Here is a 26,583-nt window from a genome sequence, read left to right as displayed (position 1 = left end):
CAAAGTTTATATATCGTTGCTCGGTATCGTTCGTGTCGATTTTCAAGGTTTGGGGTGCTATCACCACCGGTCTAAACATTTCTTCGCTACCGACCTAGGTGTTCATATCCCCGCAGATGAACTTGATGTCCCGTGTCGACCTGCTGTCGTACATTGCCTACAGTCCCACGAAGAACGCTTTCTTTTCATTGTCGGGTCTACCTTCGTACGACCACAGCACGTTTATGATGCTGTAATTGAAGAAACGGCCCTTTATCCTCAACAGACACATTCTCCGGTTTATCCCCTTCCAATATCGTTCGTAGTGGCACCGCCTTAGTAAAACTGGGCCTTTCCGCCGTACGGGGATCTTCCAAACCTTCTCGCCTTTGCAACAGATTTCCAACAGAGCTACGAAACCGAGTTTACGGAATTCAATTACGGAGTTTACGCTACTTGCGAAATTTAGCGGTCTGCAGTTCCAAGTAGGTACTGAGTTTCCATTCGTCGTCCTTAGTTTCGTTGCCTGGGTCGATGGCAAATATCGACTAGCAGAATTCGAAGAGGTGAATTTAATTCGAATGAATCGAAAGTTGGTATTATCATTCTATAACAGAAGTTTGTATGCACGAATTGATTGGAAGATGATGTTAGCAAAATTAATTTGATTTTACTTAATTTAAAGTCCTGATGCTTGAGAGAAACCTTATGATAGTATAAGCGCCAACGTGGTTAGCACTGAAAAGTTTCCAATAGGTTTTTCTAAACCCATATCATTCTGCGAGAGATGTTACAATTTAATGCAATTATAGAAAAAGCTTATGAATTAACCTTTAGGAGCGTTTTCCAGGTTATCAACGTCACAGGAACCAAAACCCGAAAACCCGGTCTGTTCTTTTTTTCGCTGTGTCGACCATCAACCGAACGAAAAGAGTTCAGCAAAATTTCTAGTACAATATAATATCGGCGAATCCTGAGTAATCCTCGTGCTCACGGCTAACGATTTAGTTAAAAATTCTTAGCACATGCCGAAACTGTCTGCTAGTATTCTCGAGTTTTATCACCCTATTAATACCTACGTTAACATAGTTCGGACTTTCAATAATTTGCTTCCACTGGGTGAACAACTGCAGCGAATGGTTTTCATAATTTTATTCTAATTCCTTCTGGGTTGAATTACATTCGCACGATTCTGAAATACCTAGTACTAGTACTATCAGAGGAAAATTAAGAATCAATGCTTTGCTTACTTTTTACAGTTTTTTATATCGCTCTTTCAGGCGAAGCCAGATAAAGTGGGTTTACTATAAAAATTTGGCAATGATTTGCTTCTCGATGCGTAATTAGTCTATTTTATTGTTTCCTCCATTAATTCTTTTTTTTTATTTTTCCTTATGTTTTCTAATCTACAGATTGAAAGTAGTGAAAGGAATCAGAGGAATATCAGTAAATAATATTTACATCAGTTAGAATGTTTACACTTTTAGCTCCTATTTCTGTAGTGTGATAAAATATTCATGCATTCTTTCGTCAGGATATTCTGCTAAATTATATAATAAATTAGTTTTGATGGCCGTTCGTGATAAGCGGCCATCAATGTCATACTACATACAAAGCTAAGTCTAGTGGTGCCATCTAAATGCTTAAACCTTATTGTTGCTCTACAGAAATACGTTTGTTTGATTTCAGTTTTAGTAAAAAAGCTAGGACGACTAAATGGGTGCTAAACAATAAATCAATATTTACAATGTAACAGTACAATTAAAAAAACCAACTAAAGTACAGTCTATCGATAAAACGCAATCAACCATCTTAATGAGAATGAGACAACGTCGAATCACAAGTTCAGCAACTACAAGCTTGCTATTGATTCTGCTGCGTTTGCTGCTGCTGCTGCTGCTGCCCGTCCGCTGGATTAGTACTGGCAATCATCGATCGCACTTTGGCCAAAAATTTAACGGCCGGTCCCACCTTCATGTTCATCGTTTCATTGATTAGATGTTTCTCCTCCAGCAGCATCAGTGCTTCGCCGTCGATTTCCTGCTCGGCAAAGTTCTCCGCGTAGCTACCGAAGCCGGGCAGATTCTTGATGAAGTCACGCACATCCTGAACGGACCATTTCATCACTAGCGAAGCTTCCTCCCCGCCAGCGACCGCGACAACCGGACTGGGTGCCGCAACGGACGGAATGGTAGCCGCACCCGTTTCAACCGGAGTCGCCGCAAACTGAGGTGGATGGATGGAGGGCGACTGTTCCACCGGTTCCAACCGTTCCAGCTTGATGTTGGACGGTGCCACCGGATTGACGGTGGTCGTCACCGACGGACCGTGATGGTCGAACCCGTTGTTGGCGGTGCTCGAGGGTTGCGACTCGGTGGTACCGTTGTGCGACGGTGACGTCACCTGGTCGGTGCTGTTCTGCTTCGCTGCCCGGGCGCAGTCCGCGCTGCAGAATCGTTTCCGCTTCATTTTGCTGCGCAGTTCCGGCTTGCCGCAGATTTCGCAATTGCCCATATCCGACTGGGGCTGGTGATTGGTTTGCGCGTTGCTGGGGGAAATCGGCGAGGTGGCTTCGGTGGCGATGCGTTTTTCTGCAAATGAAAAGAAATGGACGAATTAATAAGGGCTGAGCATCCATAGAAATCCACGCCAACCATAGAAATTGCAAACCTCAAAACTTAACTGCAAACCTCCAAGTACTAAGTTTCAAATCCTAATATTCGGATCCCAAGTCATTACTTTCAATGACATGTTCCAATACCCAAGCATCCAGCATCCAAGCACCCAAATCCCAATCAATTTTCAACTCTAATATTTCAAGTTTTAAATGCCACGTTCCAAATTTGTAGTACCGAAACTCACTCCTCAAGTTCCAAGACCTAAATTCTAAAACCTGTGGTCTAAGTCTCATATCCACGGTGCATAAATTTTTGATTTTATATCATCATATTTTAAGATCCAATCCCAGTAGTCAACTCTCAAGTTTCCACTCTAGAATCACCTGTTATTAATTAATTAATCAATCAATTAATCCTAAATCCCAAGTTTCAAACTTCAAGTACCTAATGCTAGTTTTAAATTTACAAGTGCTTCCTTCCTTACCAGCAGTACTTATTTCCTCCAATTCCAACCACAAATTCCGTGTCCAAAATAGAAATCCAAGCCTCAAACACTAAATTCCAATCCCTAAGACCCAAATCACAACTTTCAACAACAAATTTTCCAAATCCCAAGATCGAAGTCCAAAGATATGACACATTCCAACGTTACGGGCCACTATGCCGACCTCACAAATCAGAACCTATTGCAAATGCCACTTGCAAAAAAATTTGTGAAAAAAGAGCCAATTTACACAGTGAAAATGACTGCTAATTGTGTCCCGTAACGTTGGAATGTGTCATAAGCCATTCTAGCTCTATTTCAAGTGTCAAAAACAATATCCAAATCTCACGGTCGTGCCCAAAAATTCTAATCCAAGAAAGTTTCAAGTCCTAAGGCTCGTACAATATTGGATCCCGAGTTATATGTCCACGTTACAGGTTATAAATTAACGGTCTTTTGGCGAACGCCAAGTTCCAAGGTTCTGATTTCACAAGCTCTTGAGCTCACAAGTCCCGAGTACCACACCAGGTCTACCAAATCCCAGGTTCCCAATCTCGAAATCCAATTATCAGGTTGCAAGTTCCCAAATTTTGTTACATCGTCTATCACCAATAGCGAGAGAATTCAAAGGGCAGCGAGCTATATGAGGTCCTGCGGTACTACGAATTAAATTTTCACTTTCCGACAAATCCTCCAGAAATGTCAGGAGTACAATATGCCCGCCCATCGAAGTTTTTAGGGCAGCATACGATACAGTCAAGCGCGAACAATTATGACAGATAAACCCTACCTAAACCTTAACGACCCTGGAGCGAACGATGTGCTACGTGCGTGTTTCAGGGCCCAGATACCTTTGAGGTACGATGCTGGTCTAACAAGCCAGTCGTCGTCGTTTCACTAGCCCCGTAATTGTCACGTACTCTAACAGCCGGCTGCGAAGTCTGTCGATAAAGAAGGGTAATGTCTAAAGACGGTTATGCCCAAGGCTTTGCTTTTTTGCGTGTTTCAGGGGCACTCTTGAGTTCTTTCGAATCGCGCAGAAAGTTGCGACGAGCGGGCATCGAAACAAGAAGGAACACATACAGCTTGCGGAAGACATACGTGCACTTTCCGAATATAAAGAAAAGGTGTTGCGGACGCTTTTTGACGGAGAATAAACGGAAAGCAAAGAGTGACGTAGGCATATGAACCACGTGCTGCAGGCACTACTTTGAGAGATTCTCAACGTACACCTGGCAAAAGTTGAAAGTCCACGGTGGGCCAGTCAGGTTTCAAGGATGCCAGACGATGGCGCAATGAAATCTGTTTTCTAAAAAACACCCGCCGGCATCAGAATTAAAGGAGCCAACGTGCTAGGTGTCGAGGCGCTCAACTAATTGGCAACCAGTAGCCCAAGACTGAGTACAGTGGAGAGGAATTCTTGATACGGTAAGAGTTATCGCGGCTCTATGTTGCACAATTGAATGAGAGACATTGAAGTTTTAAGTCCCCTGCTCAAGATCGCCAGTACCATGCCAAATCTCAAGTTACTATTTAAACTTCTAAAACCATGCCTCAACCCTCAACACATAAGTTATTAGTCACAAGTCCCAGACTATAAGTCCGAATTTCCAAGTATTAAATCCCAATTCCGTTTACGACGTACAAATTCCAAGCCTCAAGTCTCCAGTATCATACCAGGTCCTGAGATCTCAGTGCCAAGCTCCGGGTCTAAAGTTTTCAGCCCTTAACCACACTCTAGGTTCCAAATACTAAGTATCGAGTCGCAAGAAACAAATTTCTATTATTAAAACCTAAACCCAAGGGCCGAATATCAAGTCAAGTTTCGTATTCCATATCTGAGTTTCAAATTCCAAGTCATAATTTTCTCGTTCCGGTTTCCAGACTTTCAACTCGAAGACTCCAAGATTCATAAAAGTCTGATCTCGAACCTCAAATCACAAAATTCAAATTCTATGGCATAAGTTTCAAGTGTCACAGCAACTCTCAAGCTCCAAATTCTGAATCTAACGATTACCATCTTCTAAATCGCACATCCCTGATAGATGTACAAAACGAAGCCACAAATTCAACGCTCCAGGTTCCAAGTTATTCGTTCTAAGTTTCACCAAATTGAAAGAAAACTGTTGCTTCAAAAATTCCCCTTCCGAACTATACCAATAATGTAAATACTAGAAAAGCGCTATTTGCACAGGTCGGGCCACTTGAGTAGTCATGGTTGGGCCACCATAATTTTAAGCGCAGCGCAATAATCGCCAGAGAATGTTAGTTTCGTAAAATGTGATGAAATAAAACATAATTAATACGATAAAAACCTAGCTTTTTGGTGTTTTTTCATTGTAGTTGTACACTTCGGAAAAGGCCATTGTAGCAATATTGATTTTACAAGATCGCCAAAATTTCGCAAAAATGCAATTAAAAATAGGGTATTTGTACCTATCTGAGCCGTTGTTCACGGAATTCATTTTTTTCATGTCTCTATATATAATTTCAATACGTATGTCTTACATTTTCTGCGGTGGCCCAACATGTACAACATGTCCCGTCTATGACAACATTTTTTGTCTTCACGTAAATGCCTATAACTTTTTTATTTTTCAAGTAATCAATTCAAAACTTTCCGGCAATATACCTTTTTTAAGACCTTTGCAACGATGTATTTAGATTTCCAAAAATTTTTTTGAAACGAACGTTATGGGCGAATTCCAAAACGTGGCCCAACCACGACGACACTCCCCTACAATACAACTGATATCAATTAAAGGTTAAACACAAAACAATTTCAATTGAATTTAGGAACAAAAATTTTGTTGAGTGTGTATATCATCACAGTAGGCATTTGTTGGCAGATCTCGGTATTCGACTTGGTATTCACCAATTAATTTACCATCAACCTACGAAATGGATTGTGAACGGTTTGAAAAGTATGGAATTGAAACAGCTTACAAGTTAATCGTATTGTATCTGCGGCATTACCTTCCCGTGTCCGTTCAGGGCAAAAGCAATTGCTTCATTTCTAGTACCGATTGGACAGCTTTCCGAAGCGGCCCAAAAAAGTAAGAACGAGAATATAAAGCACTTCCGAACCCATCACACAACAAAGATCTCCAGAAAGGCTACAAATACGGGTCTTCTGCACTCGTCCCTTGGAATCTTCCGAATCGTTAATTTCTGACGTTAATGAGAGAACTACCAAAAAACAAAAACGAAATATGTTCCCGAAGATGTTTTGCAACAGATTGCTAAATCGAAGTTTAAATTGCTGAAGAAAATGGAAGGCTCAATTTTGGAAGAAAATGATTTCGATTCGAGAAGGTTTCTGGCGAGCAGTAAAACCGGCCGAAAATCAAGTCGTCGACCAGGATTTAGGCGAGACGGCGAAGGCGACTGTTTACCTAAGCTTCAAGAACTTTCAAGACTTTGTGGTGTTCCATGCTGACCACGATGACCGGTAAGGAAGAAGTCTGGTCAGCGGCGAAATCTCGAACATAACGAGGAGCGAGGAAAACTTCCAGAAGAAAGCCGTACTGAACTGCGTGGCGCGTATCAAGGGCAAGCAAGCAAGAGGCACATACGGATTCGAGTTCCTCTAGGAAAGACGGTCCTCTAAGTCTGATACATTCGAACGTACCCTGTGGAGGTAAAATCGATTGTAGTGATTTGTTACTTCCTAATCTTCATGGAGGATTCAAGTCGGAAAGTGTTGGGGTACTTCTTAGAATCGAAAGGCAGGCTATACGAAGCATACGGTGGTTTCAAGATAATGCACAATGGGTTAAAACGAGCTCGTAATCCCAAGAATTAGAAGCTGCTGGTTTGGAATCTTACAAGATACAGTAGGATTTCGAATTTGGCAACAAATACGTGTCGCCACTGTACCTATTTCTATGTAAAAAAGTGCAGGAAATCGATTGATGGTTTCATCCTGCGCAGACTTCGGGAAGTGGTTCATTTTGCCCTATTTTTCTCAAAAATCATGATAAAAGCTTATTATACCATATTAAAACTTATTTGCCGCCCGTGAAACGAACTAAGTAGCTTCCAAATTTTGTTAAAACATCAAAATAATCCAATTCCATCCATTTTATACAGTGCAAAATGCAAGACCCCATATTTTCCATTTCAGTCCATTTTGCCCAGTTCACCCCCATATACATAGATAACCTAATTGAAGCAATTAAAACTAACTCAAAGGTAAAAACAGTCTTCAAAAAACATGTGTATTTCATCATACTGAATAACTTTGAAGAACAGTTGAAAGCAATAAATTAATTGGATGCGGAGTTATTGTCCAGAATTGATTTTTAAGTGTACTTTTTAAATAAATCATTATATCTCGCAACCAGCAAAAGATAGATAGTTACTATATTCAGCAAAGCTGCTCATTTCAGTGTTGTGACGTATTCAAAAAACAAAAGTTTGTATCACCCTGACCTATATTCATCGGTCACCTTGATAGTTTGAAAAGATACGCTGTATTTTATTGATAAGCTTCTCCAAAGACACCATCGTTGAAAAATTACGAAGTGAACCTGTTTTTGCAGATCTACGAGAGAATCAGGCAAAACGAATTGTGAAAATTGTGAATTCATCACGGTACTAAATCGATGACAATCAACTCTCCTGATGTCTTTCGAGTAAATTGGTACTATTTGAGTTTATTCCCCTGTCTTTGAATTAGTTTTAATCGCTCTATTTAGGTTTTACTATGTATTTAGGGGTTAATTGGGCAAAATGGACTGTACCTGCATTTCGCACAGTATAGAATGAATGGAATTTGATTCTACTGATGTGTTGACAAAATTTGGAAGCTATTTGAATTCGTTTCACGAGCGGCAAATAAGTTTTATACTGTTTAATTAGCTTTTAACATGATTTTTGGAAAAAATAGGGCAAATTGGACAACTTCCCGAAGTCTGAGCAGGATGAAACCATCACCAATCGATTTCCTGCATTTTTTACATAAGAATAGAAATAGGTATCTTGTAAGATAGACTAATCCTACATTCCTTCCTACATCTATTGCAGAATTACCACCGAGCGAGAAGTTTAAATCTAACAGTTCCCCAACACAGATATCAAATTGAGCTAGACTTAATCGTCGCAAAGAATATTCAGCCTGTTGGGACGAGGAATGTTTGTCACATTTTCCTAAAAGGAAAGTAATCGAAACCACTGTAAATTAACGGTGCATTTAACTGTCGTCCCTGCCTGTGAAGCAATGCGATCACGAAGAAAATGTATGGAGACATTTAACCTTGAAATTTTTCGTTAATTGTCATAATTGCTATATCTAACGGGTGACAATTAAAATTTTGGAAATACTCCACAACAAACGAGCTCAGAGAGAAATGAGAGTAAGTATGTGTTAGCTCCCTCTCCTGTTTTTGTCAATATTTTTTGTTTTGTTTATGCTTGCCTTGTTTTGCTTAAAATGACGTCGAAACTAGAAGCAATTCGGGAGCGCGTTGTACATTTCTACGAACTGCCACAGAAATTTCGGCAAAAAGCATGCGGTATAACATTTAAAAACCGAATATGTTGTGGCTTCGACTTTTGATCATATCTTAAGATCCCCAACAACTATTCGCAAGTAAGGTAGTGAAAGACCAGCCAAAATTATGAACGCAGAAGGACATCATTCGCTTTCTCGTGCCTTCAACAACAAGCCCTCTGGTTTGGCATCAATTGAGATGTGCACCAGACGAATGTTTGAAGAAAATTTTGATCCCATTTCTACAAAAACATCATGCAGATGGACAATACGTGTTTTGGTCGGATAGAATATCATCGCATTACGCCAAAAAACACAATCGTTCCCGAATACCCATTCGATCCCATTTGTGTGTGTGTGTGTGTGTGTGATACAATCCATCGCCCGCTGACCGGCAGCGCTTTTATGTAAAAAAATTATTTGCATCTTTTAGTTAGAAAGTTTGTCTTCCTAAATGCAAATAATTTTAGTCCTGGCGATAGAAGGTGATAGCTCTATTGTTCATCCAACGACCCATTTCTAGAATGCCTGGATATACACGCACATTCCGAAGTCGCCTTCATAAACAATAAGCCCCGCATGGATACTTTCACATATCCACACTTCCAGAATAATTTTCATTATTCTGGCGCGTATTTAATTTGACAAAATCATAGTTATAATTTGAAACAAGCAGCATGCAAAGCTGATTTGAAATAGTTCTCTTCCATATATATACCGTTTAAGTTCTATTTTGGAGATATTGCATTAAACACGAAATTTCATTCATTCAAATTATTCGCGTTTATAATTTTAATCAAAATACAGCCGAAGAGAACATTTCAGTTGCTCAGCTACACATTTCAAAACTCTGCTTAACTATTTTAATGTTGATGCATAACAGCATAATCTGTACCGTAGCGCCAACTACATGTCAAACGAAACCCATATTCGTCAATAAACATCGAAAACAATTGGCATCTCGAATTATTTTTTATGGGGTTTCTATGACATGTCATCGGAAACTACTTTAAGTTTGAAAATGTACTTATCCGTGCTTATCCTTTGTAAATCAGTGGGATTAGGAAGCCATCAGCACTAAACAACACACTCGCGCAAACTGCAGAAATAAATACTGAGTTTTAACACTGAAAATTTCGAAAGCAACGGAGCGATAAAATAAAAACAACAATTCTGAACCGGGCTGCCAGAACCAATACCCATTCGATCCCATTTGAACCCAAAAACCACGACCAGAAAAATCTGTCTCAGGGCACCCAATCGAAGTTTTCTTCGGGATTTTGAGTTCCTTGGTGTATGAAAATAACTGGAGAACCACGAATTGCGAACGGACGATTGGTAGAATCAACAGATGCATTCGCAAAGTTGGCATAACAGCCGTACAACGCTCCTGCTCCGACATCAAATGGAAGCTTCGTCGAACAGCCGATTACGGACCGTTTTCAAATGTACACTAATTTTTTCAACAATGGATAATGTAACTTTAATTTCGGTAAAGAAGATCTTCTTCATGCATCATTGTCTTTTTTTTACAGCTTGAGAAAAAAAATCCAAAATTTTAGTTGTCACCCATTATTGGCAGAGCTACGAGTGTTCAAAATATTTCATATTTTGACGATACCTAGATGACGATAACTAGAATCTAAATTGTTGAATGACACCCTGTCAAAAGAAGCCGAAGTTCCCGAAGCAATCTGCAACAAGATTTTCGTATCCGAATGATTTTGTGCTTTTAGTTGGACTATTTCAAACATAGGCCTTTTTCGTATGTTGCTCCTTAATTATCATTCTTATTTCAGTTTGAAATGCAATGAATCGCTCTGAATGCTCTGTACACTGAAACTCGATGAAGCGAAAAATTTATGTGAGCCAACCAAGAAAAATTCCAAGCTAATTAGGCAATGAGCGTGTGCGGTACTCATGTGTACCCGGATAAGGTCTAATTGATAAATAAATTCTGTATTTCATTGAAGAGTTTCTCTTTCGTCCGTATATAGTTATGTTCTTTATAAAATGACTAATGATTAGGCCTGCAGCCAAACACAAATGCTTGATCACTTTCTAGCAACTAGACTCTAGCTCAATCCTAACAGCAGATGGTTTGCTTTGCAAGTCCATTTGGCATGCAGTGCGAATTAAAACTTTACGATTTAATTCGAAGGAATAAACTTAACTGGTTCAACATCAAGTTTACATAGCGCAACAAATCCAAAAATTCAAGCCCGATCTGGCGTCACATTGTCAGAGATGTGCGAAACAAAACATACTACCCACAGCATTAGAAGAGTGAATTCTGTCACAAAACACAACACAGTAAATACGATCATGATTGCCAATTCAGCACAATTCTATCTCATCGCACTACCCGCTGCCATCCACATTTGACGAACCGTTTTGCGCAAAGCGTGAAAATTGCGAAACAGGTTATTATATTGGTTTTTCCCCTCAGGGCGCACCGCTGCACATCCACTGCTTGACTGCTTGACGGTTCCGAACCGCACACGAATGTGCTTTCAAAGCGGACACACCATTTGCGCCAGAAAGTGTGCGCGCCGGCCAGCCAGCCAGCCAGCCAGCCACAGTAAACAAATGAACCAATAATGAAGGTGGCAATGAAAATCCAAAACAAGTAGGTACTTACTCGGTGGTTCGTCACTGGTGTCCCAATCGGGATAGCGTTGCCGCTGAACCGGGAACGGTTCGTTCGATTCCAGTATCACGTAGCCTTCGATGACATGGGTCAGGACGTTCGGTTTGATCATGGCCTTTGGCAGGCCGCCCTTATCCGTGGTACCGATCTTACTCTGAGGCAACGTGCCGGTCGTATTGCTGCTGTTGGTGTTGGTGGTAGTAGCCAACGTTGGAGTCGCACTGACCACGGTCGTGGTCGTACCGGTGGTCGCTGGTAGTCCATTGGACTGACTGATACTGTTGACTGCCGGCGCCGAGGCAGAAGTTGCAGTCGCGGTGGAAACGCTGTTGGTGTTAGTTACCGGCGACGGTACAGACGGGCTGCTACTAGTGGTCGTGGTAAGTGTGCTAGTAGTTGTCGTTGTCTGCGGTGTCGTTGTAGTTGTAGTGCTAACTGCACCTGCCGGCTCATCTGACGATGCAACAGCTGGTTGTGCTAACACCGTTGGCGCTGGCGCTGTTGTCGACTGCGAGATGGACACCGAGGAAGCTGTGGAGACTGCCGCTGCTGTTGTTGCTGCTGCTGGTGCTGCTGCTGTTGTTGTTGTTGTCGAGTTCGATGGAACCAGCGGAGCTACTGGCAACGAGGTGTCCATCGGCGTTGGAGCATTCAATTGCGCATCGGATGCGCTGTCCGCTGCGGCAGCCGTGTTCTGAACGGAATCTGCAAAAAATACAATGTCGTCACCATTAGTCACCACACTTTTATGCGAGGCTCAGCCGCTGGCTGAAACGAAACTGTTCAGACAAAGAAAAGCGTAAATTAATGACCCTCCCCGAAAGCACAGAACCCAAAGCGCTCCGCGCAAAATTATTTGCGCATTTTGCAAATGCTCTCAACCAACCGCACTCGTCACGGCGCGTCGACGTTGACGTACCATTCGTAGAGCTGCGTAACCGACGACGACGACGGTCCAATGTAAGGTGTGTAGTACACGCGCAAAATTTTGCAAATGAATACATACCCGGTTCGCTCGCCATAAAATGCGAAAGAGCGAGAAACGGCGAAAAAAGGAGGAACGGCCACAACTGGATGGGGCGGGTGAGGAGTCAAATTAATTTTAACCCTTGTATACATGTGTACACAAAGAAGCACGCGAAGCGAAAAGCGCAATCCCGCCGCGATTTGCACGGTACAGAAGCCGGGCAGGAAGGACGGAAACACGCGGCGTCCAACGTGTGTGATTCAACTGCGCGCTACTAAGCTGTCGCTTTCTGCCTAATGACTGGCAAGGAATTACACTCGCGGGGACACAATCTGATCTGATGATCAGCTATAGATCACACACCGAATTTGTACAGCGATCTTATGGTCTCCTAACGGAGACGCATGGTTTGCCGATGGACCGTCAATACATATTTTTCACTGCACAAAGATATCGATGTATCTAATGACGCAGTTAGCGTAATTTCTCACATTTATTATTCACCCATTCCGATTCGGCGGTACAGTGACTGAGCACCGGCGATGGTGGTATATGACGAACTAATAGACTGAACGATATCGGTCAGTCGGTAATCGAACACCCACTACACCGCGCCACACGGTGTGCGATGGCTGTTTTCCGCATGACTGTCCCATGGTCCTGCGGCATACGGCTGGTAAATGGGACAAACGTAGCGTACAGCCAGAGTAACCCAGTGGCGATGAAATAGTAACCTAATAAATTATTCACAGTCACCTACGTTATCGCTGATTTCTGGGAATCACTCAGCACCAGCAGAGAAAGCTCGTCTCGAAATCCCAGCCTATCTCGGTGGCGGTTCGCATATTCTAATCACATGAAAAATTACGACGCTGAAGTGTGAACACAACTGTTATGAATGTATTGGAGCAGCGATACAATATATGCAGATCGATATTCCAGAATTATTCAATGAGATGAAATATTTATTGCAAAACATAACATAAGCTGTGGGACTTTTTTCCCATCTATAGCGGTGTTGCGTAAAACATCTAAAAAAATTTCTACTGTTCTTACTGTTAATGTTTCATACCAATCGAATGGGAGACAAACTTAATATTTTTTAAAGCTAAAGCTTTAAATTTGTTTTGGATGTTGATGAAACCACCTACAGGACGATCATTGCTCACAAGTAAAACTTGAAAAAGACTTTGTTTATCTATTAATTATGAGACGCAGGTATGGTTCACGCACGACTGATACACGCACTGCGGTAGTCTGTTATCAAAATTGGTCAGTTCTACCGTTTAGTAGCAACAAATTAAACGAAATCCTTTGTTATTTTGTGATTTTTTTCTTAGTTGGTCCGCGCCCGCTGACGACAGAAGCAATCATTGAGCAACAACGAGGAGTAAGGCACATACCTCATATAGCATGCTACATGTTACCAGAAAAAATTGTTCAATCTAAACGCACGATGACCTTTTATGTAACTTAAGAACGAAGATTGGTCGGAAAAATACCACATCAGGAAATAGACTGTTGCTAAAAGTCGCTATTGATATTGGGTATTGAGTGCCGAGCCCGAGAAGGTGAAATCGAGAGTTTTTGATCCAAACTGAGACTAGGTCCAGGAGAAGGTTGTATATTCTATACTGCTAAAATCTGACGATTTAATAGCAGAATAAGCTAGGCATGAATCGTTTAAATAGTGCTTTTCGAGAAAAACGTAAGATTATTCTGATGCATGACAATAACTCGACCTCTTGTCACAAATAAAGCAAAGTCTTGGGACGGTTCTTTATCGACAGACTTCGCAGCCGACTTTTAGAATACAGGACAATTACAGGGCTAGTCTACGGTCCTACTGACCCTATCTAGCAGCAGCACCTAGCCAAAATTCGAACATAATAGTGATTGGCTTTTGTTAGACTAGCGTCGTACCTCGCAGCTAACTGAATCGTCAAAAATCGTTCGGGTAACCAACCCAGGTGGAAACCAAAGTCGTATACCGACGTAATTGGGGCAGCTTTCAACAATGATCCCACTAGACAGATCGTCGTTTCCTTACCAAGTACGCGGCTGGATACCAGGTTAGGGGCGGCGTACAACAGCGACTGGTCCGGAGTGGGCGGCTGACTTATAAAAAGCTATGTCTCGCCAGCTGTACCCAAGATGGCTAGAGGCATCGCAGCACTAGTAAAGTTTATTTGTTTATTTGTTTATTTTATTGTGAAATTCAACTGACACAGTTGTCTTATTGAATATTATTGTCATAGTCATGCTTATAAAAAACTACTATTACATATTTTCTGTGCAAACTTACGTGAAGGTTCGCCGGACTCAAAGAGGGTTTCAACTGCAGAGAAAGTTCGAATGCAGGCACCCAAGCAGCACACTTTTGGCACTTTTAGTTGCAGCAACTTATTTATGACTGGAATTAGTCGTATTTCGGTTGTGACAACTATTTTCTAACAACTGTGCTAGTAGAGCAGTTATGTTGTTCGATGAAAACTCGGCTGCAGTAGTCCGGTTGGTCGGAGGGAGCGTTGCGACGCACGGAAGCTCAAAGCAGATAGAATTGTCGGTGAATCGATCTCGCCATTTAGGATCTTTGCTACACATACAGCTTGCTGAACCTTCCTACGCCACTCGAGTGTTTGAGGACCCAGAAGACGACAACGTTCGGGATATGGTGGTAGATTTGCTGGATCACATCAAGGTAAGTCTCGTAGCGCAAGCCGGACAAAGCGTTTTTGCACCCGTTTCATACGCAGGTTCCATGCGAGCTGATAAGAACACCAAATTATGCACGCATTTTCGATCAGTGGACGTACCAGGGAACAGTATAGCGCCTTCAGACAGTGAGGATCACTGAAATCACGGGCAATCTTGGCGATGAAGCCAAGTCGGGAAGCCTTCGATATTGCAGCGGTGCGATGTAAATTGAACGTCAGCTACGCTCATTGACTTGGTCGACTCTCGAAATTAGCTGTTCATTTATTTGGTAGTTGAAGGAGATTGGACTAGCGATGCGATGGAAAGTCATTACTTGGTACTTCGGGATGCTGAAGACCAGCCAGTTTTTCCTGCACCAGTCAGCGAGCATATCCAAAAGCTCCTGAAGCCGCACACAATCATCTGTAGAACGAACTGGTGAATAAAATTTCAAATCATCAGCGTTCATTAGCTTGCATCCAACTCCAAGCAGCGGGGCGATATCGTTGAAAAACAGCACAAACAGTAGCGGTCCCATGTTGCTGCCTTTGGGTACACCCGACAAATTAGTCAACCGGAAAGAGAAACAGGAGTTAAGCTGTACACGCAGAACTCTGCCGCATAAATATGAGTTGAGCCGCGAGATATTCTGGAATTTTTGTTTTTGACAGATCTGCACTCAATGTTGGAAATCTGTTCTGACCACATTTTTCATATTCTCAATTCAAAACAAATTTCATATGCGGCTTTGGAGCTCTAAAAGCGAACGCCGTCTACAGACGGTCTTACCCGCTAGAGGGTTGAAAAATTCATACTACCAACAAATTAGGAAATGAACCACAATTGAATAATCGGTATGAACCCAGGCGAACGAAAAAGGACAATTATTATTAGAAATTTGGTACCGTCATCCGGGGATACTTGCAATACGGGGGTTACTTGCAACACTTTGGCGCATCGCACTTTTGGCAGCTCGAAATTTGTTTGTTAACATAACCATTTGTACCCAATGCCATTTTAAAGAAGGGACGTTTACCTATTGTTTAGTAAGTTTAATCCATTACATCATTGTTTTTGCTTGTTTCTATACGATTGGAAAGTAATACCACTTTCAGAGTAGGAAAAATGGATGTGCAAAGTTGCGTCAGTTCATTGACATGGAATTATTTTTTATTGTTTGGTTCCTGTACACAATAAGTGCATCATATTAGCTAACAAATAGCAACTTTGAGCTTTGTTTATATTTTGAACTTGGAGAAGAAACGATGAATTCGTGTTGTTAAAAAATTATCGTAATAGACAGTATGTAAAAAGTAAGTTTGTATCTGTACGATGTTATTTTGTCTACCACCATCTCCAGAAAAATTAAAATTGTGAAAAATTTCACGTGCCTTGAAACGGAAATTTGTTTGCTGCATTTTCACCGAATATCTTTAAAAAAGCGATAGACGATATTGGGAAACAAAAAACGCCTCCAGTATCTCTTGTTTTACTACAAATACATTCAAAATATCTCAAAATAGTCATTCGCGGTTTGAAATCAGATATAAAATCATAAGAAACGCAAAATCAGAAAAGTGTTGCAAGTAACCCCGTTTACTGGGTAACTTGCTACACCCCTATTTTCGGATCATCCCCGGATGACGGTACTTGGAATGTCAGAACTCGCGCGCAGAGCTGCAGAAGTTGAAGGTCCAGGAAGTGCGATGAAAGAAGACGGGAGGACGCGAGTTCCGAGCAGTAGATCCTAAAGTGTGGCCTAAGAAAATTTGGACGCCCCTTGTGCGTCACACCCGCTGTGGTCTAGATCAAAGTTGGCGAAAGTGCTAAAAATGCCAAAATCAACCGTCTGTAATGTTCTAAAAAGTTATAAGGAGAACATAGGTGTGGCAAGGCGGTAAAGAACTTTTAAGAAAACTGGAACTAGGGACCGAAAGCTGAAGGGTCCAATCATGGCATCTCCATCCGGGATATGGTTAGACGATATGAAGGCTATAGGTCTTACAGTGCCAGCGAACATCCGAATCGGCACTTGAAGCGGAATTTGGTAGTCAAGAAGCGTACTAGGCGTTTGTACGAGCAAGTTTTGACGAAATTCAACGGATGTATTTTAATGGACCACAAAACCCACGTGAAAATGAATTTCAAGCAACTTTCCGGTCAAAAATTTTACATTGCAACTAAGCGTGGCGAAATGCCAGGCTGGTATAAGTTCGTGTTTGCTGATAAATCTGCAAAGTAGGCCATGATCTGGCAAGGAATATGCAGCTGTGGACTGAAGACTGAGCCTTTTATCACTTCCTCAACAGTGACATGAAGTTTACACATGAAAGAATGCTTGAAGAAACTGACTTTGCCATTCATTCGTAAACATAAGGGTGACGTTGTATTCTGGCCTGATTTAGCTAGCTGTTACTACTCTAAAGCAGCTTTTTTGCTCAGTAAATGCTTATTTGATTGCAGGGCCTCAGCGAAACAGTATTCGAACAAGTAGTGTAAAGGACAATTGTAGAGTCAATTATTATCTACAATATTGTTGAAAAACGTATAGCTTTATCTTTTGTATTTACGACGCTATGGAACTGATACCCTGACATGAGTTGGTAACAAAAAGAGCGCTCTTTTGGCTACCAACGGGGTATTATCAGCTCCATAACGCCGTAAATACAAAAGATAAAACTATACTTTCTTCAGCAATATTGTAGATAATAATTATCTCTACGCCTTATCTCTGAGCCTCCCAGTTGGCTTCGAGGTATGACGCTGGCCTAATAAGCCAGTCGTCGTATGTTCGAATCTTGGCTGGGAGAGGCTGTTAAAGTCAATAGGATCGTAGCAACTGGCCCTGCAATTGTCCTGTACTCTAACAGCTGGCTGCGAAGTCTGTCGTATAAAAACAGAAGGTCAAGTTTCGATAACGGAATGTAGCACCTAGGCTTTGCTTTGCTAATTATCTCTACAATTGTCTTCTACACTACTTTTTCGAATTCTGTATCGTTGGGGCGCAGTAAATAGTCAAATGAGCATCTACTGAGAAAAAAAACCAAAATGAAGCCTGCTCTAAAGTGGTGCTATAGTGGTAGGTATACAGCTAATGATGTCGATTTCGTGCCAAAAGTGATGAACCCTCCAAATTGCCTGGATTGACCCATTGAAAAATTTAAGCCAATTGTCAATCAACGCCTTCGGCGAAGCGGGAAAACAATCAACAGTGCTAAAGAAATACGTTCAAAATGGAAGACACATGCTGATTCATTCGCATCTTCAACTGTGCAGGGTATGATGGGTTCTATAAAAAAAAGTTCGATATTTTATCAGAACCAGAGAAATGCAATGATGTAACACTGTGAAACTTAAAGCTGAAAAAAAAATGCTGCAATGCAGTCATTAATGGGGTTTTCTGAGACACTCCAGTTCCAAATTATAGATTGTTCTATTTGTATGAGCTTTATTGTGGGGACGACATTGAAGTATGACATCTTCTGCAGAGGCGGCAATAGAGCAGTGTATGGATTCGACGTATAATTAGGTGCAGGTCCACTAATGACCGTCTATGCGTATTGGGTATCAAGGGCAAATTCTTTGACCAAACGTCGACTAGGGCCACTATCTCGTAGTAAGCAAGATTCGTGCCCAACGTCTATAAAACGAGACTAACGAGCTAGATACGACTGAGTATTCGGCCGTTATTGGCGGAAGAAGTTACTGCAGAGTACTCTCGAAAAACTGATGAGCGAATCGATGAACAATTTGAAGGGAACCTGAGCGAACAGTGGAAACACATCCACAATTGGATCAGTACTACAATGCGAGAAGTGTTGGGTATTACTGCTGTAGCCGCTTCCAGTGAGTGCTTTGACGCAGAGAGTCAGCGGGGAACTGACGAGAAGAATCGAGCCAGAAGTCACATATTGGCTGCAAATCTGAGACGTCAGAGCAGAGAGAGATACCAGGATGCTAGGGCTGGCAAAAGACTAAGTCGCGTAACTTCTCAAAAGGACCTAAGTAACAATGAGAGATTCTCTTCGTGCCTCTTCTCTTTCACCTCCCACACGGTAATGAAAATGCACTTTAAAACACCAGCTTTGCATGAATCGGTTGCTAACGTCATTATCTAGCTAAACGTGAGGAAATTTTTTGTTGGAATGCATTCATGTCCCCATAATAATCAGAAGAGAGTGACGCCAAAGAGAGTCTCTTAATGTTACTTAGGTCATTTTGAAAAGTTACGCGAAGTCTTCACCGTCGTAAGAAACGTCAGCACTGGGATCGCGTTCTTGCGGAGTGGGAGAATTGGTTGGAGAGGAACGATTCGAGAAGCTTCTTTCAAATGATCAACGGAATCAGAAACCGGACCGTGCCAACTTCTGTTATGTGCAGCGACAAGGAGGGGAACCTAATTACTAAAAGATCGGATGTGGCCAAGCGTTGGAAACAACATTTCGATGTGCTGTTGAATGATGAACAAGATGGATCTGTCAACAGAAGTAGTATAACGATTGAGGATGACGGACAAGCAGTGAAGCCACCAACTTGGGACGAGGTTAAAGCAGTAAGTAGAAAGGTGTCATGTACTATTTACAAAAACCGGCTAACGACTCGAAAGCAGCAATTATCGGGGCATTACTCGAGACGGACGGTCCACGACGGACCAAACGTTCACTTTGCGACAAATCCGTGATAAATTCCGGGAGTTCAACTTGCAAACTCACCATTTGTTTGTAGATTTCAGGACGGCGTACGATTCAATTAATCGAAATGAGTTGTGGCGGATTATGATTGAACATGGTTTTCCAACAAAACTGACTAGGCTGATACGTGCTACCCGGTAATGGTTCAAAATCAAGCGTCAAAGTCGCAGGCGAAACATCGGACTCATTTGTGACGTAAGATGGTTTGAAGCACGGTAGCGGACTATCGAATTTGCTATTCAACATTGCATTGGAAGGAGCTATTCGAAGGACAGTCGTGCAGAGTAGCGGTACTATCTTCACGAAATATCACATGCTCCTAGGGTTCACGAATAACAAAGATCCTGCGATTGGTACCATATTAAAAGATGGAGTGCCGAAGCGAAACAACCAGCTACGTACGAAGTGATTTACCGAGTGCGAGATCATTCAAAAAATCTGGATAGAAAAACAAATGCCGGACCCGGATGACTAGTAGGATGACCTTAACAGCCCTACAAGAAGGGACATAGTCTCGATTGTTGGAATTATCGGGACATAACATTACTCAATTCATTGATGGAGTCTTATTCACAACGTACCGTGAAAGCAACAGTCGCCGCACACTAGGTGATATTCTCGTTAATTTCATCAAAATAAGATCGAAGTTCCCAATTCTATCCATACATTTCTTTTGTTATAAACTCACAACAAAATGACTTGCATTCATTTGAGTGTATTAATCTCAATTTGCAAATATGCGGTGACTTATACATGCGCGGCGACTGGTGCTTTCACGGTATATCAAACTGGCATTAAAGAGGATCGGTCCACGGTGTAGGAACTGTTTACTCTACCAAAAGTTCTAGATAAGTTCCTGGGGTACAACTCCGGGATTTCAAGGCGGCGTACGATTTAATCAAGCAAAAAACGAAACGAAATTAGGTTGGTTTTCCGACGAGCTGATTAAGCCGATTCCTACGACGCTGAATGGTGTCAAATCAAACCTGAAACTACCGGGTAAGACCATTCAAACATGTTATTCAACATTGCCTTGGATAAGCGATGTTCAAAATTTTCCTTATACTTTTGGACAAAACTAGAACACTTCGGGTACTTCGAATGTTGATTTTATTCATAAATCCATTAAATATGCTCATGTAAAACGTTCATTTTGTAGGACAATTTTGAAAAATGCCCTGCCATCATCACAAAGCTTTACGTGTTTCAATTTGGCAGCCAATCTATCTTCAATAGAGAATCAAAAAGAAGTCATCGACTTCGAACGCAAAGGATGCAGGTCCCGCTCAAAAAGGATGTGGCCGGTTGAAGTAGATATACGTTCAGGTGATTTTCTAAAAGTTTGGAGGACGGTTTTCTAGGACCAAAAATACTGGAGAACTGTGCTACGCTCGGCGCAATGGATCAATAATGGACCGTCGTCAGAATAATAGCGAAGAAAGTATACAAATATAAGGTCAAAAAGCAATCAAAAATGTGTATCAAAAGATTCAAAACCAAACTCACCTTTCGCCGTGCCATCGGCCACCGATCGATCTTTGGCCGTCGTGTCGGCCATTGTCACGCCGATCATCTTGGTCGGTGTATGGTGTCCCAGCGATGACTTCTGTTCGACCGCATTCGGTGTTCCAGCGTTGGAACGGTTTCCGCTGCTGCTGCCGGACTGGGTGGGCGTCATCGAGGCCGCTCGTTGCATGGTGACCGTCAGCGTGGTACCGCCTCCGGAACTATTGCTAATTTGGCTTGGCGAACCACCGATGGATTGCATTGGCCCTGCACTGGATACGGAAGCGGCTGCCGCCGCTGCAGCTGCTGCAGCAGCATTCATACTTTCCAGCATCTGTTGATGCTGTATTTGCTTCTGGGGGGTGGAGAGATGTTGCAACTGAAGCATAGCAACGCTGGCTGCCTTGAGATCGGCACTTTCCTTCGTCGTTGGCATGGTCGTAATGGAAGTGGAAACCACCGGTGTGTGGTTGGTTGCTGCGACAGAGCTCGTTGTGATCATACTGGACGACACCGGTGTGGCAGTGATCGAACTGACGGCCATCATTGCCGCCGACAGAGAGGTCATCGCCACAATCGGATTTTGCGCATTTTGCTGTTGATGCTGCTGATGAACCGAGGATGGGATGGTAGAAACGAGAATTTGCGATGTTTGCTGTGCTGGACCTGCGGCCAGCTGTGCGGCATTTTGTTGATTTGCTTGCAGCTGCGCTGCTTGTCCCTGCTGCTGGTGGATGGGAGAAATGGTTGTTCCATTGCTGGAAACAACAATCGGTGCGGAGGTCATTCCGGCAATCGAAACCACCGGCAGAATGGTTCGCTCGATTTGCAACGTTTGCGACTGGGCAATGCTGGTACGGTCTCCAACCTGTGGCAGCTGGCTGGTGATGATCATCTGGGCGGGACCCTTGGCGGTCATGGTTTGATTCTGTTGTTGCTGGTGCTGTGGGTGCTGTTGTTGGTGTTGTTGTTGCTGTTGTTGCTGCTGCTGTTGTTGTTGTTGTTGCTGCTGCTGGTGTTGCAGAATAGAATCAGAGGAAGTTACGTTGATCATGGAAATACCAGACTGATTGGGCTGAGCTTGCTGCTGAAAGACAAACTGTTGCAGTATGTTTCCCTGCTGGGGACCAGCAGAAGTTTGAATCAGTTGAGCCTGTTGGCCAGAGGGAGCAGTAGCACCAGCCACCAACTGGTTGGCTTGATTTTGTGGACCCGAGTGCTGAAGGAATTGCTGCTGAAGCTGTTGGATCTGCTGCTGTTGGGTTTGCTGCTGTTGCTGTTGCTGCTGCTGTTGTTGCTGCAAAGCATGCTGCTGTTGCAGTTGCTGAATTGCCTGTTGAAAGAAGGAAATAAGTCGAGCTGAAATATAATTAGATGGTTGCTGTACAATACCTGTTGCTGTAATAGCAATTGCTGTTGCTGCTGTTGTGGTTGTTGCTGAGCATTTTTGATTTGCTGCTGCAAGTGCAACTGTTGCTGCTTATCGGTGGTTAGCATCGGTTGAATGTTCAGTACGGATGTCTGATTGATTTGACCTCCAGTATTCATCAGAACCATTCTGGAAGAAAAAAATCGTTAAAGTTACAAACCATTCGTGACTGGCAAAGCTGGGTCTCGGCAAACTTACTTTCCACCGGTGGTTACCACCTGCTGCATCTGCTGCTGTTGGCCAATTTTGGCCTGCGCCGAGGCTAAATCGGCCGTTTTAATCACCGGTCCGGAGGGACGTACCGGTTGCTGTTTGGTACGAATCTTGCCTCCTTTGGCGAGTAAATTCTGTTGAGCCTGGACCGTTTGGGTGGACGCAGACGGGCGAATTGGCGATGCTCCCTGGGGCAATATCTGTGGTCGCTGAACTGTTTTCGGAGCCAAATGGCCTGCCGTTTTCTGCTGAATTGTTGCCTGGGCAGTGTTTTGCTGTTGGTTTGCTACATTAACCTGCTGCTGTTGAACGTGTGGCGTGGTTTGCTGCTGTTGCTGTTGTTGTTGCTGCTGTTGCTGCTGCTGTTGTTGGTTGGCTTGGGCTTGCTGCGCCTGCTGAGTTTGCTGTTGCTGCTGTTGAACTTGTTGTTGTTGTTGCTGCTGCTGTTGTTGTTGTTGTTGTTGCTGCTGTTGTGCTTGTTGAGGCTGCTGCGCTATTGTGCATGGCAGTGTTAGAGTTTCTGAAGAAAAATATAATAAATTAGTTAGCCAATTGACAGGTTGAAATTGATCTAAAAACAACTTACGATTATGCGCCTGAGCGGCAGCTTGCTGCAGTGCTTGTTGAGGCTGAATGTACATATTGCTGCTTCCATCGGGACCAGTTCCGCGGAAAATGATTGGATTGGAAGCTAGGATCTGCGGCTGGAGACCGTTGGCGGTCCACAGTTGACCCATCTGCCAAGGTGCTGTAAATTGCATCTGCTGGGCTCCTTGCTGCTGCAGCGGACTGAGCAACTGAGCTGCTGGCATTGTCGCTTGCGAAACCTGTACGCACTGTTGACCGGCAGCTGCTTGCTGCTGGGTGAGGGTTGCGACATTCTGCTGCTGACCGGCTGCCGAAATGCTGGTACCGATCTTCTGTAGCTGAACCTTTTGACCGGCGGCCGCAGCAGCTACTGTCAGTTGCTTCTGAACGTCCTGCGGACAAACAAAAAGAGGCTTAGTTTTGATTTACATTATGGGATGGACATAAAACACTTACGGGACTGAATAGCAGCGTTTGCGATTGGCTCGAGGGTATAGTTGGCAGGGCGTAGGCTCCGCTGAAATTGCCGGCTCCAGCTCCGATTACCTGCTTGCCCTGAGTGGTCAACATCTGGGGTGTTCCCTGAAATGGTTTCGAGGCGGCAATCAGTTGAATCTGCTGTTGGCCTCCAATGCTGGGATGAAGAACGAGCTGCTGGGAACCGTAGAGATGTTGCCATTGGTTTTGAATGGGCTGTTGGAGCACTTGGACGCGGCCGTGTTGCCAATCGGCGGAGAGTTGTTGACCAGCGGCCATTGCCTGAAGGGGGGACATTGTGTTAATAGTTGCCGACTGTTGCTGCTGTTGTTGCAGAGTTTGAGCGTTTTGCGCGTGGTGAGGACTCTGGGCGGGAGCCCCACCACTGGCCTCTAGGACCTGCATTTGTTGCACCTGTTGTTGATGTTGTTGTTGCTGGTCCAGGCCACCGCCGGCATTCGTTTGCTGTTGCTGCTGCGGGTTGAACTCCTGCTTAACCTGAATCGTAGCACCGGCGTAGGCCTGCTGGAACTGTTGGAACTGCTGAAACAGCTGCTCCTGGGACAGCTGCAGGGGCACCGACGATTGCTGTGCCACCTGCGCCGGGCTCTGTGACTTCTCCAGCGTAGGGTTGGGAAGGTCGTACTTCTCGTCAAAAGTGATTCCGGCCTTTTGGGCGAGAGTCTCCAAACACTTCAGGGGCCGTTCGCCGGCGGCTGTGGCAGTGGATGTACCGCTGGAAGTGGTTGTAGTGGAACTGTTCGAACTGCTGGCCGTAGACGCCGGAAATGGACGGATCGAGCGGAGATGAGAAACCGTCGAAGGACTGCCGCTGGTTGGGGTTGTGTGAGGCGACAGCTGCGTGGGAGCCGTCGATGCTGCTGCTGGCGATTGGGCGCCGGTTTTGATTAGTCTGGCTCCGCCTTGTTGCGCTTCCGGTTGGGGGTTGCGCAAAAGTTCGATCTTCACCACGGACGACTGGCGCTGCTGAATGTTGGAGTTGTCTTTCAACGGATGCGGACTCTGCTGAAGATGCTGCTGCTGATTTTGCGAACTAGCGTGCAGAGGCTGATGATGATTATGATGTTGATGGGCAGCCGCCTGGTGTAGATTATTGTTGTTATTGTTGTTATTAAGTTTTTCCTCTTCTTGCTTCTGCAGATTATTATAGTGTTCCGATCTGAAACGTATGAGAAAAAGCAAAAAAGAGTGTTAAAATAACTGTTCAATGATCTATTATAATCAGTGATATTTTTATTACTTAATGTACAAATAACGAAACGATTTCCATCCATTTAATATCGGTTCTTAAAGACGAGAAAAAGAGCTTTCCTCTGATCAGCAAACAGACCCGCTGTCCCAACCAATTGGTAAAAGTTTCCTTTTTTCTACGAATACACAGCATCACTCCGGCGGCGAGCCGAGGCCGAGGGGAATGATCTAGGTAGCAAGCCGTTACCAGGCAAGGAGACGTACGCGGGAGAAAGCGTGCGCTTTTGCCATCCTGTACCCAGACTGGGGGGAGGCACGCCGCATACGCCGAAGCGCCGCGCCGGCAGAGCAAGCAGTAAAGCCACCCGGAGGGCAATAAAACCAAATTTATAGATTCGTCAAGATTTATGGACTTTCTACCAGGCGCACAGACCGGCCAGTAGCTGAATCGAAACCATCCGTTCGTTCGTTTGCTCTTACTTGATTAGTCACTGCTTCATAGACGGGACGGGGTAGATAGAACTCGACTACACTCACAGTAGGGACACGCACACACGTTTATGCGTTTTTCGAACGTCCACTGCGAGCGACGACAGCAGCGGAAGGAACATGTGCGCGCAAAATCCACCCTAAATTTTTGATTCCCTTTTCTCCGGTTCCGGATTTATCCTGTCACATTCAGACGGTGCGAGAGCTTTGCGGGGTGAACCCTAACGGGACCTTAATTCCTAATAGCATTTTCTCCTACTTTTTTGCCCAAATGTTGCTCAGACAGAACCCTCGCCTGTCTTTATTGGTGGGTGAGAGACGACGCACACACGCAGTCCGCACTGTAGTAGGACAGTGAAGGTAACAGCAATGTTAGTGAAATTTTGCCATTTGTCGCTTTTCGAGATTGCAAACAAACTCCCCCAGCTTTCTTCATCCGTAGGACCGTAGGCAGTCGCTCTGAACGCACGGAAATGGAACGGATGCACGCCAGAGCGCTTCACAAACGAAAAAGTATGTCCCCGAGGCTCGATGTGTTGGTTTGGTTTGGCCTCCCGACAGCGGGCAAACAAACAGACGGGAAGGCAGGATGGATGGTGGTTGAGCGCAGGGCAAATATTGTGAATTTTAATTTAAAGGGATAAGTTTTCAATTTCCTTATACATGGGTCCAACATCCTTTTACGTTGCTTGAGTGCGCGGGAGAGAAGGAGTTTGTTATCGCTTTTTTTACACCGCACTTCACTTCGATCGAGTACCGGAAGGATACGGAAGGGTGCGGCGGTCGGTGGTGCTCTGAAGTCGATTAAATCGAGACGCCTTTTACAGATGGCGGCACCTGCTCCGACAGGGTTTGTATAGTGACAGAGATGGACGGGACGGATCGTCGGAGACGGAGTAAATGTAATAAATACGTTAATTACGGTATCATCCTTTTCCATTATGACACTGAGAGCAAACGGCAACCAGTCAGTGCGGCCATATTCTAGGTGGTGAGAATGTAAGGCTACAAGGAAGAGCGCCTCCTGGGAAGTGAAGGTTTAATGAAAGCTTAAAAAACACAGGTAAATTATATACGTCCTCAGAATTA

The 26,583-nt window shown here is 43.6% G+C and overlaps 1 protein-coding gene across 2 annotated transcripts in view; it reads right to left on the bottom strand.

The window, feature by feature from the left end:
* Positions 1-1,123: 1,123 nt before the first annotated feature.
* The window catches only part of LOC128744180 (polyhomeotic-proximal chromatin protein-like), an 80,718-nt gene continuing 55,258 nt past the window's right edge, over positions 1,124-26,583 (bottom strand). Inside the window, exons 2-9 of one of the 2 annotated variants that reach the window (XM_053841001.1) lie at positions 24,208-24,973; positions 23,773-24,075; positions 23,315-23,708; positions 22,714-23,248; positions 22,479-22,644; positions 21,087-22,419; positions 11,217-11,930; positions 1,124-2,570 (exon numbers count right to left, since the gene is read on the bottom strand). In XM_053841001.1, the coding sequence (XP_053696976.1) occupies positions 1,843-2,570; positions 11,217-11,930; positions 21,087-22,419; positions 22,479-22,644; positions 22,714-23,248; positions 23,315-23,708; positions 23,773-24,075; positions 24,208-24,973 (4,939 nt within the window). In that variant the 3' untranslated portion in view covers positions 1,124-1,842. Of the gene's footprint in view, positions 2,571-11,216; positions 11,931-21,086; positions 22,420-22,478; positions 22,645-22,713; positions 23,249-23,314; positions 23,709-23,772; positions 24,974-26,583 lie in introns of both variants that reach the window. The other variant, XM_053841000.1, reaches the window with a different exon arrangement.

Source organism: Sabethes cyaneus, chromosome 3 (genome assembly GCF_943734655.1).
Source record: "Sabethes cyaneus chromosome 3, idSabCyanKW18_F2, whole genome shotgun sequence".
NCBI lineage: Eukaryota > Metazoa > Arthropoda > Insecta > Diptera > Culicidae > Sabethes > Sabethes cyaneus.
This window is presented reverse-complemented; position numbering and strand designations above follow the sequence as displayed.